This window comes from Engraulis encrasicolus, chromosome 6 (assembly GCF_034702125.1).
Source record: "Engraulis encrasicolus isolate BLACKSEA-1 chromosome 6, IST_EnEncr_1.0, whole genome shotgun sequence".
In the NCBI taxonomy this organism is placed as follows: Eukaryota; Metazoa; Chordata; class Actinopteri; order Clupeiformes; family Engraulidae; genus Engraulis; species Engraulis encrasicolus.
The window spans coordinates 47,463,403-47,485,179 of NC_085862.1; the positions used below are offsets into that span (position 1 = coordinate 47,463,403).

Consider the following 21,777-nt stretch of genomic DNA (forward strand, 5'->3'; position numbering starts at 1 on the left):
TTTGTGTTATTGGTAAGGTACCCTAAACTGCGTAACTTCTCTACCTCAGCATTCCGTAACAATCCGACATACAGTGTACTGCTATGCTTTGACGCCATGAAAAGCATTTCTGAAAATAATACACACTTGGGTAAAAAGGATAATACATTAATTTGTGCACACATACGTATCATAATGACATTCATAGAGAAAATGAAAAAAGTGTGCCTCATTGGACGGCCTGGGCTGGTGCCTGTTGTGGTGGTATTGCAAGGCCCAGGGCTAGACAAACTAATTGCCAGGCAAAACTAATTTGGCCACTGGACATGTTACTACTACAGTTTAGTGACACAATTTTGTTCATTTAAAACCCACAGAATCATCAAAATAGGCCAACATTACTGAAACAACAAGCAGAACCAAAGTCAAGGATTCTTTATGACATAATTTACTAAAATGGCATTACTCCAATAGTAGCCAAACAGAAGACATGGATTATTTATGACATCATTTGCTCACTTTATGACTCTGGATGCTGGACCAGAGACGGTGATAAGTAGATCCTGGACAATCTTTAGCTGCACCAAATATTGCAGTCTCCACTATGTCCTGAAAGATCAAATCAGGAATTTACCAATATGGTAAAGGTAAAGTAAAATAACATTTTTAACTCTGCTTCAATTAAATATTTTTCTTTGATATTTATTTTTCTCTGACTCCAACTCACATCAGAGAGTCTGTTTTTGATCATCTTCTTAAAGATTTTGTGTCCTTCATATGCATGAATGTATGTAGTATTTACGTAAAACATTTGGTCACAAAACTAAAACTTTAACGGGAATAAGTTTCCACAAAAGCTTTGAGTTCGTAGAACATGTTGGGGTTTACGGTGAATTGTAAACTCTGATCAACTTGTCGTGGTCTCATTAATTAGTTAATTAGTTTAATTATTTTCCTTAACAGCGGGGAATGCTCTCCAGGAAAGCTACCCCTACCCATAGCACCACCTCCAGGGTATTCTCCCTCTTCCGAGCACAGAACAGGTTAAGGCATCTGACAGCCCATCCACCACCACACCTCAAGATGCCAGTGTCTCAGCAGCTAGAGTTGTTCAACACGCCAAAGGTAGGAAACTTGCTTTTCATCTCTTATGAGGTATCACTCCCTGCTTTGTTACCTTCATAGGCATGCACAGATAGGGGTGCTAAAGCCCCTTTATCCTACTTGACCAAAAAAATACCCTTTTTGAATTTTTTTTTTTTTTGTCACAATGCACCGTGGTCCATGTGGACATGATAATCTATAAATGCCTTGCGATCAAATGCATGTTACAATAATGCCTAGATATAATATATAGCCTCTATAATATAAGCCTAGTAAGGCAATCGGAATTTTAACATGCCCCCTAACACCGCCCTTCAGCATCTACCTCCCAAAATGTCTGTGCACGCCACTGGTTATCTTCATTAATGTCAGTGATGTTACCCATATGTGTACCAACAGCGACCCTCAAAAGGGCATTTGAAGGCGAGACTGGATATCGCAGCCATGCTGCTGCGAATGGCCAAGTATGTCCCCCTCCTCGTCCCAGAAGCTGGGTGTGTTATAAACCTGGACCAACAACTTCGCCTGGTCAAGGAATTGAGAGCAAGTCGGAGAAGGCAAGCTCAGAAGAAGCGCCACAGCAGCTCCACCGGGGAAGATGTCTCTGGGAGAAAGCAAGCTCTGGAGTCTGATCCTCAGGTCACATCAGCGAGTGGCGCAGATGACACAATGTTCTCACACCACCTTGAGGACTCTTCCGCCGTTTTTGAGGTATGGTGTCCTATGACCAGGGCTCTAAATTAACTTTTTAAATCACCAGCCAAAATGGCTAAATTAGAAGATGTTAATCCTACTAGCCAAACACATACTACCTTATGGGTCAAAGTGACTAATAAGTTTGTCTTTTCTACCAGCCAAACTGAATTTTCACCAGCATTTGGCTGGTTGGCAGGTGTTAATTTACAGTCCCAGGAAAAAGTTTGTACACCCTTTGAAATTTCTTACATTTCTGTCAAAATTGATCATAAAACATGGTCTGATCTTCCCGGAAATCTCAAGAAGGAACAATCAGAGCCTGCTTTAATTAATTCCACCCAAACATTTACATGTTATCATATTTTTATTGGTCATAAGGCCATAACATTCACAGGAGAGCAGGGCATAAGTAAGTACACCCTTGCATTAAGTAGGTTTTAACCCTCAGTTAGTTGCAATATCATCAACCAGACTTGTCCTGTAGTTGCAGATCAGATTAACAAAACAATCTGTTTGTATCTTGTCTCCCTCTTCTTTAGAGAACTGCCTCTCGTCAGCAAGGTTTGTGGGATGTCTGAAGTGCATAGCTTTCTTGACTTCATGCCATATAATCTCAATTGTTTTTTGTCAGGGCTTCGACTGGGCTATTTCAGAATGTGTATTTCATTATTATGAAGCCATTCTAAAGTCGATTTGCTTCTAAAGTATGGGTTGTTGTCACATTTCAGGACCCATACTCTTGTGTGCTTCAACTGTGTGACAGACTTCCTCACGTTTTTTTCTGTAAAATATCACAATAAAGTTGAGTTCATTGTTCCACTGATAATAGCAAACTGTCAAGGGCCTGGGGCAGCAAGGTAGCTGCATATAATGATGCTCCCGCCACCATACTCAGAAGAGGAGATGTAACCAAGAATAGCTAAAAATGGGATTCATTCTGCCAATCTAAAATTAATGGGGTTTCTGTCCAAAAAAATATTGCTGCACCTTTGAGGTTTGCGAAAAAGCATTTATATGCTTCATAGAATTACTGCAAAATATTCTGTAGACCAACGTTGAAACCAAAGTTGAATTGTTCAGGGGAACACACAATGTCATGTTTGGAGGAGAACTGGAGAACCACACCTTCACCAAAACATCATCTCCACCTTTGAGTATGGTGGCGGGAGCATCATTATATGCGGCTACCTTGCTGCCTCAGGCCCTTTTCAGTTTGCTATTATCAGTGGAACAATGAACTCAGAAGTTTATCGAGATATTTTACAGAAAAACAGTGAGGTAGTGTGGCACACAGTTGAAGCACACAAGAGGATGGGTGCTGAAATGTGACAACAACCCAAACTTTAGAAGCAAATCGACTTTAGAATGGCTTCATAATAATGAAATACACATTCTGGAATAGCCCAGTCAAAGCCCTGACAAAAAACAATAGAGATTATATGGCCTGAAGTCAAGAAAGCTATGCACTCCAGACATCCCACAAACCTTGCTGACGAGAGGCAGTTTTCTAAAGAAGAGGGAGACCAGATACATCCAGATTGTTTTGTTAATCTGATCTGCAACTACAGGAAACATCTGGTTGAGGTTATTGCGACTAATTTAGGGTTAAAACCTATTGAATGCAAGGGTGTACTTACTTATGCCTTGCTGTCCTGTGAATGTTTACATCTTATGGCCAATGAAAATATGAACATTTGTAAATGTTTGGGTTGAATTAGTTAAAGCAGACTCTGGTTGTTCCTTCTTGTGATTTCCGGGAAGATCAGACCATGTTTTATGACCAATTTTGACAGAAAGGTAAGACATTTCAAAGGGTGTACAAACTTTTTCCTGGGACTGTAGTAGCCTGGTCCTGACCATCCCATAATACTACCATTTCATTTCGTATTTATGGTCTGGCATTTGTTTGCTCTGAAGTGATTGCAGGAATCAGGAAGTTTGCACTCAGTTATGGTTTGAAATTATTGGACACCTCTCACCCAATCGACGGCAGTTACTCAACAACAACATAGCGCAGACCAATGGCTCTGGCGCAGATGTGTACGTCATTCTCACGAGCGTCCTCCCCCTTTCGCCCCCATGTGGGGTGCTTATTCGCTTATTGGCTGTTTTCTGGGGGGGGCGATCAAAATCCTACTGCTCCAGGCACTCCACAGAGAAGCACGGCCAGACTACCGTAGTGGAGCCAATCCTTTGGCGGAAATACGTAGGATGGCTCGCGAGGCTATTAATTTAGAGCCCTGCCTATGACCAACCTTATAAGCAGCCATTAGAAGTACTGTTATGGATGATATTACCGGGTTGTAACCCATTGGTGGAAAAATAGCACACAGGGCCCCAGGGCAAGACACTGGCCCAAAACAACTATGGACTGCTAAGGTCACAATAGGGTCTCGAGCTCGACCACCAATACTGAAGGGCCCTAAACCCCAGGGGCCAAATGCCCTCCACTCACTCCACCCCCTGTTGCAACCATGTCATATCATACTACTCGTGTCGTAATTACATCTGTAACAGCACTTCTACTTTATACATCTGTGCTTATTAGGAAGCTGAACTACAATCTCCTTTATGGATAGTAAAATGATAGCGTTTAATCACCACTGTGCATCTCTATTCCATTTCACTGCAGCTCAGGGACCCATCATCACCACCTATGGCCACCCCATCCACAGAGCAGAGCTCCTCCATCAAATCAACAGCCCCAGGCCAGAGTGCAGCACCTCTTCTCATCCATGGCCACAGTGTGGAGGAGTACAGGGCCATCTTCCGGTCTGTGATGAGCGCCAGACGCTGCAAGAGAAGGAAGAGAACGGCCCGCCGCCGCCCTAACCCCATCGGACGGGGCCGCACTATCAAGCGGCGCCTGTGGGAGGCGCTGTCCCGCCCCTGCTTGGAGGAAAGCGTGGACACTGACGGCCTGGTCACCATCACAGAGACCTGCAAGTCTTCCAAACGTAGAACAGGACATCAGTACATACTCCGGGGAAAAGGAAAACTCACCTAATTGCCGGCTGGTTCTTTTTATTATATTGATCGTGTTTATTCATATTATTTTAGCAAATTATTTTCAATTTTCATTCATTACAAATGACTATAGTTGTGAGTTACAAATAAATATTTCAAACACTAAGTATTTTTTGGTTATTTTGGCTGTCACAAATTACCCATGACATTACCTATGAGGTACAAACACTCTAGATCTTAGATTATATAATAATGTTTAAATCTCATAGGATCAAATATAAAAGTCTTATATGCCATCTCCTATGTTCAGCATATTATCCATATCCCTCTATTTATTACCAAGGAGCCAAGACACTTGCATTTTAGCTGTAATAACCCTAGAGGACATAATTCCATCTGAATCCTGTTGCCTAGGCACAATATCGTATTGTGAATGAAAATCGACTTGTAAGTACCAGCCTTTTTTCTAATATATTGACTGCGTCTCATGTCATACAAGTCACGACCCTCTTCCAAGGTATGAGTTACAAGTAACGTGGACAGGCTTTCGCCAGGTTGTTCAATCGACACAGATGAAGCAGAGATCAGCATAGGCTTCCCCAAGCCTTGCAATAGAGAAAACCTTTAGGGAGATGCTCAAATGTTGATGCACCCCATATAGCTGCAGTTGCTTACGTGTTCATACGTATGTCACCTACCAATCCTGTCATGCGTATGGACGAGGTATTCAATTGAGCAGGCGCCGGTGTGAACTGTGGCCGGCAGTGAATGACACATCAAAGGTCAGCATATTCTGTGATCAGCTGGGCTTCCTCCTACTGTAGCCTACCAGCACCACAGCTGAAAACAGCGCTCTCGAGAGAATGAAAGACTGCGCTCTCCAAGGTAAGGGAGAATGAGCCGCTTCCTTTAGCACTTGCTTTCCAATATAATGGAGTGCGCATTTAGATGTGTTTACGCGCCTTGAGAAAACTGTGTCATGTGTTTGTGGTTGACGTTTAATGCATTACATAACACGCCGCCTTTACCATCTTGAATGAATGCACGGATGCAGGATGCGCTGTTCTTGTGAGCTATGTAAATCATGACGTGACAATGCAAGGCTCCTATGTTTTTGCCGCCACGTCTGATTGAGATAATTACTGAATGGCCACCGAATTACGATTGCCGATTAAACGTATCTTGGCGGTTATTATGTTTAGTTTATCTCTAGTATAAGGCCCACTGTCAAGGGTATCCTAGTCACTCTGTTTTAATGGCGGGACTCATAGTTGTAACTTAGGATGTTTTGGAATTTATGCGTTCTTCTCTATACTTCTGGTAGCCTATTGACGGAAGTCCATCGATGATTGTGATGTTTATTATAAGATTGTGGACTGAGGATGCAGTCAACAGTCCGACACCTTGCGAGGTTATTTCAGGATGTGAGCGCCGTTTTGTCGTGGATATGAGACGGGCCAAACGACACTCTTGGCACTATTTGCTATTTCATTGCTCATGGCAACATGTTTCACGCTTGATGGAAAGGAAAATTATATACACATTAGAAATATAGAAGAAAACGGAAGTAAGGTTTATATTCTAACACCACGGATGAAGCGCGTCAGCTTATCTTATCCTCTTCTCCATTGGGGGATTTGCTGACTAGGTGACTAGGAAGCTAGCCAATGGTCGCGGTGGAAGAGGTGGGACTTGGGTAGCCATGATGTCAGCGCAGCGCATCCTCACGCACATGCACCTGCTGGCCAATGTTGCGGCTTCTTTTTTCCTCTGTTTGCTTTTGGCAATATTGTTTAGATGCAGAAGGTAGATGACAACCTCCACCAGTGTAATAGCGGCATTGCGTTTGATTGGTTTGCAATATTTAAGTTGCGGCATTTCTTCTGCCAACAGCAGCATCCAGTGTTGCTGGAATGCGCATCACAGCACAACATAGGCCGTTACTGACGTCCTCCTTTGGTGTAGTCACTGTGGTTCACTTAGGAGCAAATGTGTAGGTTTGGCTTGGAAAGTGGTGTGTGGTAGCCTGGCGACGCCATCCATGTAGGCCTACTCCAGCCAAAGATTTCGGCTCCGCACATGATTGACGGGGACCATTACTGCATGGTATGGGAACTGCTCTCGAGCCAACAGGAGAGCTCTACAGAGGGTTGTGCGTACAGCTCAGAATATATGCGGCTGTGACTTACCCTCCATACTGGAGCTATTTGAGGGAAGGAGCATCAGGAAGGCAAAGAAAATCTTGGCTGATCCTAGTCACCCCAACCATGGACTGTTTACTATGTTACCATCTGGGAAACGGTACAGAAGCCTGAAATCTCATACTACCAGACTCCAAAGTAGTTTCTTCCACCAAGCAATAAGATTACTGAATTCATGCTGAAGACAACAAGGCACTTTCTTTGCACTTTATTCCACCCCCCCCCCCCTCTTTTTTATTTTTATTTTTAAAATCTTTTTGAGGACACAAGAAAAACACAACAATTTTTACTCTTTATAGGCTTCAAACCTATAATAAGACGTAATAAACTAATCTTGAATCTTGAATCTTGAATCTTGAGTCAACAGTCGGCTATTCGCCCAGGCTAGGTGTGTGGACATTAATAGATCAAATTGTTCAGGTATAATATTTTTGCATTATGTTTGTATGTCCCCACCATTCACACATAAAATTACACCCATACTTAGGAGGGTTTTCTTCTTCTTCTTCTTCTTCTTCTTCTTCTTCTTCTTCTTCTTCTTCTTCTTCTTCTTCTTCTCTCTCTCTCTCTCTCTCTCTCTCTCTCTCTCTCTCTCTCTCTCTCTCTCTCTCTCTCTCTCTCTCTCTCTCTCTCTCTCTCTCTCTCTCTCATATCCCTATCCATTGATGGAATTCTCAGTCTTATTACAAATGTCCAGAACCCATCTTCTTGGGTATGGTTGCTGTGTGTGTTGTGTCACAATACTGTTAAACAAGCATTTTAGCAACCTGAGCCATTGAATAAGCAGCATGATGACTACCGCTACTCATATAAAAATTCAAGCAATCATAACCCACCTATATATGCTATCCCATCCCCCACACTCCTTAAAATTCTTCATGTCAATAAAGCAGTAAAGACACCCATATAATCTTCAAGCAAAGCTGCCCAACCCCCTACATGGGATAGCCTACTGGGTGAAACTGAAGCATTTCTATCTAACTCGTTCCTGGTGCAAGTGTGTGCACATGAGTGGGCGGCATCCCTATAGTCCTGTTATAAATTTGGGAACACTAGCCAGCACAACAAAGTGTTATAGTACTGTAGTATGCATTTAATTAACCAAGGAAATGTGAATGACACAATCCGTCACATTTTTATAGTTTGGTTGGTTTGGTTGATTGCCTTGCAGAATGCTGTTTATGGGCTTGAAGAGCTGTGACCTGTCACAAGATCCATGTTAAACAACAACCTCTTGTTAAACTGGTGGCATATTAACCTCAGCATGATGAGCCACATCGCCTCAGTGCAGGATCACTGACAGCTTTGGCTGCCGGACTCTGGACAAAATCAGATGAAAGATGGCAGGGGATTTGCGCCTGGGCCCAGGGGGGTAATCCCATATTGGTGGTGGGGGTCCTATATAATGACATTGAAAGGCTGTTTTCGGGGCGTGGGGATATCAATGTATTGTCTCGGGGCCCTGTTCCGCTACGGAGCCTACAAAGCTCTTCCAGCGTTGGTCTGGCAAAGTTGCCTTGAAATCTCTGTTATCAGAGGGGCTTTAACCTGAATCTATAAAATGCCTCTTTATGCGATCCCCTTTATGTGATATGAACTTCGTATAGGCATCTTTGCTAGATTGACATGGTCAAAAGGATGGGCCCATCCCAGGCCATGGTCGGCCCATTGGTCTGACAGCCCATTACTCCGAACTTCAGGGCTCTGGATTTCATTACGTTTGGGAGCTGACTTCCCTGCTCAGTGATACAGTTGTGGCTTGGGAAATAAGTGAATGGTGTTTTAAACAACAGCCTTACTGTACCTATGTTTCATGCACTAATGCAGTACCCTTCTTTGCTATAACTGAAATGTTCAAAAGACATTTTAATTCCTCACGAGGCTGATAGATGTACTGTAGTTATTAGCATTTTGTTGAACACTGCAGACAATCAGATAATCAACCTTTTGGGAAGTATAAGCAGACTGTACATCGGAATAGATTAAGCAATAAACCAGCAAGCAAGAAACAGTAGCCTACTTGGGGATCTCAAATGTTATTGATGTGCCAATAGAGGAGCATGAAGGTGGGGGGGAGTAGTGTTTACCATACATTGACTATTCTGCGGCGTAGCACCACAGAATGGAACCCAAGCACCACAAAATGATTTATGCTATTTGGGTTCGTTCAGGCTGACAAACCGTGCAGGTGCCTGTTCCTGCACTTAATGCTGAAACGGCGGGCATGTTTACGCCGCCAGTCTGGGCGTTCAGAAACCGAAATGTTGGTTTGTGATGCAAACCGACAAATATGTTGTTGTTTTTTTGCGAACCATGATGACAATGTGGATGTCAGCAGGTTCATCTGGGTGAAATGGTCACATATGGAATAGTTCAGAGCCCGGTATGAACGCAGGTAGTTTGCAGGTAAGCACTTTTGTTCCGTAACTAGTAACTGGAACGGACACCGGCACCCTTTTGGTCAGCCTAAAAAAACTGTATTTTTTCACAAAGCGATCATTCCAATTCACAACCAACATGTTAATGTATGATGCCAAAAGTATGTTTATGGCCAGGGCTCAACATATGACGCCATAGGTTCCCATTCTGATAGCAAAGTGAAGTGAAAGCCCACCTGGAAAACGCCAACTCCCACTGTCATTGCGTCTTAGCACTCCAGAGTACACAAGTGCACAATGCACACAACAACACTGCATTTATGCCTCATCCGGGCAAGGGGGCAGCCCCCAATGGCGCCCCAAGGGAGCAGTGTAGCGGGACGGTACCATGCTCAGGGTACCTCAGTCATGGAGGAGGTTGGGGGAGAGCACAGGTTAATTCTTCCCCCCACCAACCTGGCGGGTTGGGAGTCGAACCGGCAATATGTCTGTCGCCCTAACCGCTTACCCATGACTGCCATGGTGTGCCATTATTTATAAGGCCAGTCTGCCTGCACCTACACCTAAACTTTTGCCTAAATTTAACGGTCACTGAAACATGCTATTCCCAGTGGTGACACTATGCAACACAAAGAGAGATATGATGTGATGAAGTGAGAACCTTTGACATTATATAGTGAGGCCTGTGTCATATACTGATGAGCTGAGTCTGAGACCATGTTGCTGATTCTTAAAGACAGACAGGCACACACACACACACACACACACACACACACACACACACACACACACACACACACACACACACACACACACACACACACACACACACACACACACACACACACACACACACACAGACACACACGTCCAGGTCAATTGGGGTACACACACAACACTTGCACTGGGCAGGCTCGCACCACACATTGGCACTGGGTCTGTGAGAAACACAGCAGTGGCTCAGTACTATTGCTCAGCCTCCTCCATGGCTGAGGTGTCCTTGAGGAAGGGCGCCTAACCCTGGCCCATTGCTGCCTCAGGGGGAACTCTCCCTGTGCCCACACCTAATTCACTGCCAGGCCTGTCACAACCAGGCAAACAAACTAGGCAATAGCCTAGGGACCCCAACTGAAAGTGAGCCCCCATGCCAGGGGTATCAAACTCAAATTGACTGAGGGCCAAAATCGAAATCTGGAACGAAGTCGTGGGCCGAACTCAATATTTGTTTTAAAAATGTATTCAAATTGTGCAAGCATAAATTTCACACACACTCTTTCCCATATGGCCATCCAAATGTGCCTGCACATTGGGACATATCAGGACATATCAGTGTGAGCTGTTTCATTGGCCTGGGGCCCTGGGTCCTCTCATATTCCTGTGACACACCAAATGTCATATTCATACACTATACATTAATGGAGTTTGTGGGCCAACTTTAATACAGATTTAAAATAATCTTGCAAGCAAAATAAAATAAAATGACTCTGCAGGTCAGATTTGGCCCCCGGGCCTGAGTTTGACATCCCTGCCTGCGTCATGTTGATGACCGGTTATGTACTTGTATTTAAATGACAGTAATAACAACTTTGTGAGTGGTGGCAGTGCCTCTCTAAATGCAATAGTGCTACTGATATTGAAATATCAATTGAGGTGGCCCCACCCCAGTAGTTCGAAGACAAGATGGCAGGGTAAATGGCCCAAGTCCCTCTTTGCCAAGGGCCCGCAAAAGCCATGAAACGGCCCTATTCACTGCCAGTCACACCAGATAAGAGTGTAAGCTATAAGCAGTGTAATATATGGGGCAGAGTCTTGGTTATTCTCCCCGTGGTTTCATTTCCTGGCCTCATGCAGGGAGTGTTTGAACCACTGTAGTCTTCTTGTCTCTTGTGACTTAGCGCAGCCCCGGGATGGCAGTGAGTCTGGCGGGCACAATATTGCCATTCCACTCTCACTATGGGGGCATTTCCCCATGCCACATTCTTGATTCGTCCCCCTCTCTTTCTTGCACTCTCTGTCTCAGTCGCTCGCTTTCTCTGTTTGCCACTCTCCGTCTCTCTCTCTCTCTCTCTCTCTCTCTCTCTCTCTCTCTCTCTCTCTCTCTCTCTCTCTCTCTCTCTCTCCAGCTTCCTGCTCCCTCCCTCCCTCAGTCTCTCCGCTTCTCCCTTCCTCTCTCCCTCCCTCCCTCCTTCCGCCAGAGTTGCCCCGGCATTCTCTCTTCAGCGAGAAAGAATCCGGGCCCAGTAGTTGCCTGGCTCTCAGGCCCAGGAAAGAAGCATGTGGTGGTCCCTTAAAATGAATGGAGAGTTGCATGGCATGACTTAGGAGGTAAATCTGCCTCCCCGGGGTGGTGGTGGGGGGGATACAGTCTGGATGCTGGAGTTGGTTCCGCTGACAACACATTATGTGCTGCCTGCTACTGCTGTGCTGCATCACAGCTAAGGCTCATATAGAGGGCCAACACTCTCTCCAGGCTTGCTCCTCTGTAATCCTAGCCCCCGGAAAAGGCACAAACAGAGCTCTGATTGTCATGCCGGTGCCCTCAACACAGACGATGGTATTTGTATCTGCCTCCGACAAAGAAATAACTGAGCCTATACTGTACACTGTACTGTACATGCGCAAGTGTTTGTGACATGTGTTTTGTTTGTGTTTCTCGTATGTTAATGTGTTTGAATATGAACATGTGCATGAACATAATATCACCATATGATTATTGTGTGTGCAATATCCAACATTTCATATCATTTTCAATTTTTTTTCCCCCCAAATTATTGTTATTGCACTAAAATGCTGGTATATTTGGCCAGATGCGATGTTTGTGAAATACAATTATAGGCCTACATGTAGTAATAATATTTACAACCCGCCTGGTGATATTACATCATCTCCGGGAACAATGGAGCAGGCAATCCTCGGTCTCCTACTGCCGACATGGTATTGTCGGGATTGGTTTCGAGCCAACCGGGAGGCTGAAAGGACCCGTTAACTCGGTTGGGGACTGGCTGCTGTCTGCGAGTGCGTGTGAGTGTGTGCTCAGCGTAGTAGACTAAATGCGGCCCTTGATGTCAAACCTGGCTTTTCGCTTGCTAGGAATGAGAGGACGTTGAAAATACACCGCACCGCAGGCTGGGTCGTTTTCATGCTCAGGAATCCTTCAACGGGACATGTGCTTCCCCTCAGAAATAACCCTCTAGCTTTTGCGTTGACTTCTTTCTTGATTTCTATGCGAATTCTCGTGTCGCTGCATTCGCTGAGTCCATGAGCCTGCTAAGTGGCTACAAGAAAAAGACCAGTTACGATGGATATGAATCTTTGCAGTTGGTCGACAGCAGCGGAGACTTCAGTAGCGGAGGACGAGGCGGAGGACCGTTCGGCGGTGGCTTGACGGCGGCGGTTACCCTCGGCACCAAGGCAGGCCCCGCGCGACTGGACGAATACAGCACCATGGACAGTTCAGGTAAGCGATATGATGAGCAGAGGCGCGTGTTGTCGATTAGCCCCAGCACGACTAGTGTTGGGTGTTGGCAGTTCTTGTGCGCAGAGAGATGCGCGCGTGTGTGTGTGGTAGTAGTGTAAATGTGCATGTACTACTTTTTTTTCATCAATCCTCTACTCATGTAGGCTACACACCAGACTGCGTGGTCGGGTAGCGTAGGCTACTGTGCTGCGTAATTCAAGCATGTGAATGATGGGACGGTGTGTTACAATACAAGAATGCGCCGCGCAAGAAGGGCAAATAGGCTACCCTCTACAAGCAACATATGTGCGTTACTGGAAATAACATATCATTTGGCATAAGCCTCCCGCAGTTATATCGGGCTAGCACGCCTTCACACACTGACAAGGACGTGATGAGGTTAACAGCGCAACGAAACGGGCTACCATTGTTGTTGAGCAGGTGTGTCTGATGGAATAGGGTTTGTTCATTTTGGGTAGCCTACATCCTAGTGGCGTGTTATGGTGGGGTGACACACAGACTGCTAACGTTAGCTTCTTGCCTTGGCCCGCTGCAGTGGTCCGATAGCAAGCAAGCAGAACCGATGAAATGACAGTGAGCAAGGAGAGAGAGGCAGAGGGAAGGGTGGAAGGAAGGAGAGATACAAGATGAAAGGGATGGGGATGGGAAAATATGCCTGAGAGGTTGCTGCGCCCTTAGATGACATAGAGTAGCCCAACACCCGGAGGCTGTTTCATTTGCCATCTGCAATGCTCCAGCAATCCAGTAATGCCCTACTACAGCTTTGTCTCGCTGCTGCTTGCTTTGCCACTTGCACTCTGTTTTGGGCTAGTCAGTCACATAGACGAGCAGTGCTCCTTGCTCCTCAGGTTATCATGTTAGCTGCTCTAGAGCTACAGGCTACCTGTGTGTGCAGTTGTTGTTACCCCATTGTAGAGTGGTAGAACAGTTCTTACACTAGGTGTATTTAAACAGTCTGCTAGACAGAGCCCCTTAATAGAGTCACGTTCCTTTGTAGTGTGATTCATCTACAATTAAAAGAAGTTATTAACCCATACTGCATTTATTACCAATAGTGTAATTTTGTCCTCATAGGCACATTTTACACAGCTGTGCACAGTCTTTATCACAGATAGAAAAAAGACCTAAAGGAACGGTTCGGACTGTAAAACAAACAGACATCATGCTGTCTGTATTTATTTCCGTCTGGGTCCAAAATACAGGGGTTGCATAAAAACCTGCCACGTAAATGCTACTGTAGCTGCTGAGGGTTGCTACAGGCACCGGTGGCTCCTGGTTTGTGCCCGCTTGCCTTGTGCTCAATCCATAATTCAGCAGGCAGACTCGGGTCCTGTGACACGCACGCACGCACGCATGCACACACACACACACACACACACACACACACACTGGGTAGACAAAGGCCCAGGTGTGGTGTGATATTCAGTGGAACTAGGAGGCTAGAGATGAGGAGGGAGGGAAAGTTGTTGAATGGAGCTTATTTGCTTATTTGGAGCTTATTTGTTTATTTATTTATTCATTGTGTGCTTGCTTGTGCGACTGTGATGATTGTGCTTGTGAGGTTGATCTGTCCATGAGGCTACTACAAGGGCATGTCTTACATCAGCAGGAAATACAGTATGCAGTAAGCTTAAGGCACACATGCATACATATACTACGTGCATGCACGCTATCGTACAGTAGTAGCCTATTGGCACATGTATTCAAACAGAGGCAATACACACAGCAACGACAACTGCAAGACACACACAAAACCCACATACGCCAATCCCACACATACCTACAAGGTGCACACTCACACGCGCATAAAACCCACATATATCCACAGAGTACACTCTCTCTCTCTCTCTCTCTCTCTCTCTCTCTCTCTCTCTCTCTCTCTCTCTCTCTCTCTCTCTCTCTCTCTCACACACACACACACACACACACTTACACGCACGTACACGCTCACAAAACCCATACTGTGTATGCACAATGTATGCACATGCACACACAACCCCCACATACCTACAACGTTCACACACACACTCACACACATACACACACACACACACACACACACACACACACACACACACACACACACACACACACACACACACACACACACACACACACATACACACACACACATATCCCCAAAACGTACACATACACACACTCACATCACAACATTGCAGCTGTCGTGACCTGTGCTGTCAGTGGTGGCGTTGGTGAGGATGAAAGCGCTTGTGTGGTGCCGTCTGTGAGATCATCAGAGATTCTCCACAGGACATTTTGCAGAGCTAATTCAACACCAAAAGAGTAAGACCAAATACAATCTACAGAAGACTGGTACTGAAAATCAGATGATGCACAATCCCCTGTTATACTGTGGTCAAATACTGAGATAGGGCACAATATTGTTTAAAAGGTGAATTCCGCTGTAATGCACACCGTACCTCCAGTGGCACGCTGTAATAGTCATTGAAAAGTGAACTACCAGATAGTACTACAATAGTATATACTGACATAACACAGGGCCTTTAGTAAAGCACAACGACTTGGTCATTGCCCTGCTGGTAACAGCAAATTTATAAAGTGTCTTCACGGGTTAACACAGCTCTTTAGACCGTATTTGGTGTGCAAGTAGCCTTATAATTTATACCATTTCGCCAATGAAACACAGTCATTGACGACTTTACTACAATAGTACTACAATGACATTACAGCACAACTTGATGAATGCCATTCTGGTAACTGCAAATTTATAACAAGGGCCACACTGCAAAATCGACTGTGTGTGCACCCTCTGTGCCTGAACCTTTCATGTCCCTTGGGCCGCTTTTGCTCCACCAGCTCCCCTTGCTCTCACACAGGAAGTCTCTTGTGCTGTGGTCCACCCGGAAGCCCTGTGTGGCACTCCCCTCCCCCCTCTACCGGGACCCCCCCAGAGGAAGGGCCACCCTGCCTGTACTGCTTGGCCTTTTCTGATGTCCTGCCACGAGACTACTGAGTGCTTTTTCACTGTGCATTTTGCAGCTTTACTGTAATTCACACTAAAAGAGTAGGCACAACATACACCATACATGAATGTTTTAAGTCTTACTATGTTATTCTATGTGTCAAAGGCTGTATACTCCTGAATATGACTACATGGATGCTGTTTTTCTGATTAAAGGTGCAGATCAAGCAAAAACAAATGGAGCAAACAAATCTAAATTCTAATTATTATCAAGCAAACACACAGGTAGATATCAAACTAAGATTAAATTGTTTATTTAGGCCATATTTAAAGTCAGGAAAGCACATTTTTCTTTCCAGCAGCACCACACTATATATGATGAGGTAGAGCAGTGTTTCTCAACCTTTTTTCAGGTGAGGCACCCTTTCAATTAATGAAAAATTTCAAGGCACCCCAAACCAACAAGCCGTAACATGGCATCACATCAGATAACACACAAACTTAGAAAAGTAACACATTTGGAGACGCCACACGACCTATGTTCGAAGTTGAAGCTGACTGGGGCGACCTATATCTGCTTTATTGCGTGTAAATGGCAGATGAAAGATCTCATGACTAGCATTAACTTATCAATTTAGACAAATATGTATTATATTATAATTATTACATAATTTATTTATCAGCCACATTTCTGCGGCACCCCTGAGGGGGGCCCGCGGCACCCCAGGGTGCCCCGGCACCCCTTTTGAGAAACACTGAGGTAGAGCAACAACCGTTGGTCCCTCCGTCCGTCCGCCCGTGATGCATTTCTGAATTGTGATTCCCTCTTGTGTCCACAAGGTGGCAGTCGTTCGGTAGGGTGGCAGAGCTCAGTTTTGGCCTGGAGCTCATGCGTGCAAGCCAAAACGTCTATCATAATGGTTAGCAAACCGGCTACGCAGCTGACTGATTGCATTCTGACACAACTGCAGAAGCACAGAAGTCTGTATGCATATTCCATCCATGTGTGCCATGTGCACTAGGCGAGTTCCTAAACATTCACACAACGTCTTCAGATAAGGAGGATAACTGTCAAGCACCACTCAACAAACTCTTCATGGTCAGTAACATCAAGCGGAGCACAAAAAAATAGGAAGGCACGAGACATTTGCAGATTTTGCTATGTTCAGTGTTAGACTACACACAGTGTCACCACTCAAAAGAAACAACACCCATAGAAGAAAACAACAGCTCGAACACCGGAAATCCCCTGAATTTCTTTGACAAAAAAGGTTCAGAACGGGCATAGACGGACGCATCTGTTGTCCGTCTGTCGGACTTGTTTAAAGTATTTTTGGGGGGCTTTTCAGCCTTTATTGGTTTTTGTGAGACAGGATAGAGGAGGAGAGACAGGAAGTGAGCTGGGAGAGAGAGATGGGGAAGGACCGGCAAAGGACCCGGACCGGGAATCGAACGCGGGTCGGCCGAGTGGTAAACGTGTGCCCTACCATATCAGCCACGGTAGGGCCTGTCTGTTTGTCTGTTTGTTTGTCAGCAGGATAACTCAAAAGCTTGTGGTCAGATTTGGCTGAAACTTTGTGGGTTTGTTGGAAATGACCCAAGGAGCAAGTGATTAAATTCTGGTGGTGATCTGAACCGAATCATGAACCGGAACCAGGACCTTTTTAAGATTCTTCAGCATTGCTAACCATGATATCTAGACGCCCCTAGTGACCGTGAATTGAATTGCGGGCGAATTTTGACATTTGACATTCTATCTCCACAAAAAGAAGGCAGAATAAAGATAGGGTGTAGCATGGTCAAATGTTCTATCAAACAGCTTCCTTGGCGGAGGTCGGCACTCTCAGAGTGCATCTAGTTGGTACTATGGGTTCTAATGTGTGTGAGGAAATATTCCCCACACCATCACACCACCAGCCTGAACCGTTGATTCAAGGAAGGAGGGTCCATGTTTTCATGTTGTTGACACCAAATTCTGACCCTGGCATGTGAGTGTTGCAGCAGAAATTGAGACTAATCAGACCAGGCGACTTTTTTCCCAATATTTTACTGTCCAATTTTGGTGAGCCTGTGCAAACGGTAGCCTCAATTTTCTGTTTTTAGCTGACAGGAATGGCACACAGTGTGCATACCTTGGTTGTCACAAGCGGTTATTTGAGTTATTAAGTTACGACCTTTCTATCAGCTCAACCCAGGCCATTTTCCTCTGACCTCTGGCATCAACATGGCATTTTCACCCACAGAACTGACGCTCACTGGATGTTTTCTCTCTTTCGAACCATTCTCTGTAAACCCTAGACTAGATTATTGTGGGTGAGTGTCCCAGCAGATCAGCAGTTTCTGAAATGCTCTGACCAACCTGTCAGACACCAACAACCATACTACTTTCAAAGTCCCTTAAATCACTTTTCTTCCCCATTCTGATGCTCTGCTGCTGTACAGGCTTAAATGCATTGTTGCTGCCATGTGATTGGCTGATAAGAAATGTGTGTCAAGTGGCAGTTGAATAAGGTGTGCCTAATAAAGTGGCCGGTCAGTATATTCACAGGTATTGCACATTATTTTGGTGGATGTTGTTGCCTGTTCCTACAGATGATGTTGCTTAGTTTGAAAGTCCTCTTGTTTTTTTTTTAATTTTACTTTTGTATTGCATATTTTTTGTTAAAAAAGGTAACTCATCATGAAGTTATTTTTGTGTATCATCCTTATTTGATAGGGACTGATACATTACGTACATCAACATATTCCCAATGCCATCAGCTTAAGTTAAGTTGACCCATAGAACTTCTGCAGCTGGTTCATGAATCAGGAAACAATTCCGTCTCTCCTTGCCTCAGCCGACATCCCCCTCTGATCCTGATGTATTATGGGTGGTATGGCCTGGCCTGGCTTTTAACTTCACACTGTAAAACCCAACAAGTTCAACAAACCAAAAAATATTGGAAACTTATTGCCAATAAAGTTTAAAACACTTAAAAATATTATCATTTGGACTTTTTTGCAACAGTGCAACAGCATGAACTTTTCTAATTCACAATACTGTTGGGGAATACAGTGCAGTGCTGTGGATGCTGCCATGGGGGGCATGACCCCCTGCCCTACTGGGCCCCAGCGTGCCTGGCTGGTGGTTTATTAAAGATCCTCAGGTCCTGCTGGCCTGCTCCAAGACACTCCAGAGCAGTGGTTCCCAAACCTTTTCAGCAGGGACCCCCTTTTGGACTGAAGAATATTTTTGCGACCCACATCTTAGCCTGGCAGTGGGTTTCTAGCAATATTAGAGGACAAACTATTAATGGAAAAAATGCCATGGCTGTTAGCTGTTAACTGTTAATTTGTGGATATCCAGTTTTTAAGCAATGTTATTTTGTACGCGACCCCCGATTCAGTACCTCCGCAACTCCCCTAGGGGTCTCCTGGCCCCTAGTTTGGGAACCATTGCTCCAGAGGAATGTCCGTCCGTCCGTCCGTCCATCCGTCCTCCCCTCACTTCCTCCTCCACAGGCCCAGTGATGACCCAGCATGACCACAGTGAAAGCACTGTAGCTATCAGCAGGTCTGCTAAGGACGGTGCCAACTCTCCCTTTCCTCTTCCTCTTTCTATATGGGCGTCTTGAAGTGGGTGGTTGATTGGAAAGGAGAAGTGTTCCAAATACAGTAGAAGGGCTTGACATGGTGGAGTGGACTGTCCACTCCTACTCACTGTCTTCCTCTGACTCTCTCTCCTTCTCTTCTACTGCATTGTAAAAGCAGCTGAGTTTGTTTGACAATGTTCAACATTGCCTCAAGTTACATTTAAATATAGCTATTCTATTTAAACTGTTAAAACACAGGGTTTTAAATTTGCTGATGCTGAAAGGCAATGACCAAGTCGTAGTGCATTACTAAAGGCCCTGTGTTGTGTCATAACAGTGTAGTACTATTGTAGTTAACATTTCATTGACTATTACAGCGTTCCATTGACGGGACGGCGTGCATTATGGGGCTACGTTGTGTTTACAACTATAACTTACATGACTTGAAATAGCATACATATTATATAAAGCAATGAGCTTCCACCGTTTTTTCAGATAGCTCTTGTGTCACCAAAGCTTCGTGTCATTTTAATTCGCTTGCAGCGTTTGACAGATGGAGGGTTATAATGAAGAAATATTCCTGAGTTCCTGAGGGAGAATGGGGCTTGTCAAGCCCAAACATAAAGCTGTATGCCGATGTGACCTGTATTAGCTTGGCAGCTTATTATGCTGAACAGCACCATGGGAACTGTGGGGGCTGCACGATACCAGAGAAAATGGAGCATGCAATACCTCGATAACGATATTTAAACAATATTTAGAAATATAGCCCAGTTTTTTCTTTTCACTAATATGTCGGCCTGTGTGGAGGCCGTGACTTTGGTCATGGTGGGCTTCTTATGCATTTGTTGACAGCTAGTGATTGGACTACACAGAAATGTTTTACTTGTTAGCGATAATTCATTCATTCTCGCGATACGCATATCGCCACTCTTGATATCGCGATGTAGATAAATTTTTGATATATTGTGCAGCACTAGTGGGAACCACATCGAGTGAAGAGGGATATAGAGGCTGCTGTTCTCAAACTGATGCAGCGTTATTCCCAAAAGCGCTGCTCTAAAATCAAAGGCCTCTACGTGAGGAATTCCCAGGGTACAACTCTCAGACAGATTGGCAGGATATATTTGGGCCTTAATTAGGACTGTGAACCTCAGAGTTGGGAGGCTGTTATGACTGGATATTTATGTTGATATACAAAGAGGGTTTGAAGCATAGTACTTGAAGCAGTAACCTGTAACATGAAGTACTGGTTAAAATCATTTTCTGGAAGAGAGGGAGGGAGAGAGAGAGTGTGTGTGTGTGTGTGTGTGTGTGTGTGTGTGTGTGTGTGTGTGTGTGTGTGTGTGTGTGTGTGTGTGTGTGTGTGTGTGTGTGTGTGCCTGCCTGCGTGCGTGCGTGCGTGCGTGCGTGCGTGCGTGCGTGCGTGCGTGCGTGCGTGCGTGCGTTCGTGCGTGTGTGTGTGTGCGAAATACTGCTCATACACATGTGAACATGCTTGCATGCGTGTGCGCGTGCGTGTGCGTGCGTGCGTGCGTGTGTGTGTGCGTGTGTACATGCTATGCTATGCTGTGAGCATGGTCAGTGAGCAGGGTGAGCATGTTGTGTTGAGTGGGTCTGGACTGGGCTGTGATGAGTCAGATGGCTGCTTGGCTCCTCTCCAGGCTCCACTGGTACTGGGCGAAATGGACGCACGGACAGACTTCCACTGACATATACAGACTGTTCTGTTCCCTCACATCTCGCACATCACATCTCTACCCACACAGACTCTGCTCTCGCTTTCTACTGGCAACCACAAGCATGGACCAGCGCACTAATGCATATACTACACAGCTACAGTACACACACACACACACACACACACACACACACACACACACACACACACACACACACACACACACACACACACACACACACACACACACACACACACACACACACACACACACACACACACACACACACAAACACAGAAGATTAAATTAATTGGCAAGAATGCAATTGATTGTCAATTTCAGTATCCTCTTATTGACGTTCCATCTCCAAAGTGGATAGGATAGCATACTGGCATAACCATCTTTGAGATGCAGTGTGTTACTTACTTACATATGTGTGTGCTTTTGTACTAAAAGCCTAACTTTCAGGTATGGCATCTGACCATTATCACTTTGGTCTGCATTTACATATACGTAAATACTGAAGATGCCATGTCAGGCACAGCTGCTGTAGGGCAGTGTTTCCCAACCTTTTTTGTCCTGCGTACCCCCCAAGCAATTTTGTCATTTGATGAGTACCCCCTCACTCATGCTCTATATCCGTTCCTCTATCCCAATGTGACTACACTCCATATATTCGTTATTATTTCATTTTTTCAAGTACCCCCTGAGGTGTGCTCGCGTACCCCTAGTGGTTCACGTACCCCTGGTTGGGAAACACTGCTGTAGGGTACTGC

At 45.0% G+C, this 21,777-nt stretch overlaps 2 protein-coding genes across 2 annotated transcripts in view; both read left to right on the forward strand.

Moving 5' to 3' along the window:
- Positions 1-477: 477 nt before the first annotated feature.
- LOC134451382 (uncharacterized) lies at positions 478-4,912 on the forward strand. The gene is made up of 4 exons (XM_063201809.1): positions 478-626; positions 943-1,104; positions 1,483-1,794; positions 4,412-4,912. The coding sequence occupies exons 1-4, from the start codon at positions 618-620 to the stop codon at positions 4,784-4,786; spliced, it is 858 nt and encodes a 285-aa protein (XP_063057879.1). The 5' UTR covers positions 478-617; the 3' UTR covers positions 4,787-4,912.
- Positions 4,913-12,064: 7,152 nt separating this feature from the next.
- dnajc6 (DnaJ (Hsp40) homolog, subfamily C, member 6) overlaps positions 12,065-21,777 on the forward strand; it is a 45,857-nt gene continuing 36,144 nt past the window's right edge. Inside the window, exon 1 of the mRNA XM_063201812.1 lies at positions 12,065-12,782. Within this exon, the coding sequence (XP_063057882.1) occupies positions 12,584-12,782 (199 nt within the window). The 5' untranslated portion in view covers positions 12,065-12,583. The remainder of the gene's footprint in view (positions 12,783-21,777) is intronic.

Bases quoted from the DNA above. Each gene is read 5' to 3' on its own strand.
- LOC134451382 (XM_063201809.1), top strand. The intron at 1,105-1,482 runs GTAGGAAACTTG...GTGTACCAACAG, and splicing joins AGTTGTTCAACACGCCAAAG to CGACCCTCAAAAGGGCATTT. The intron at 1,795-4,411 runs GTATGGTGTCCT...ATTTCACTGCAG, and splicing joins ACTCTTCCGCCGTTTTTGAG to CTCAGGGACCCATCATCACC.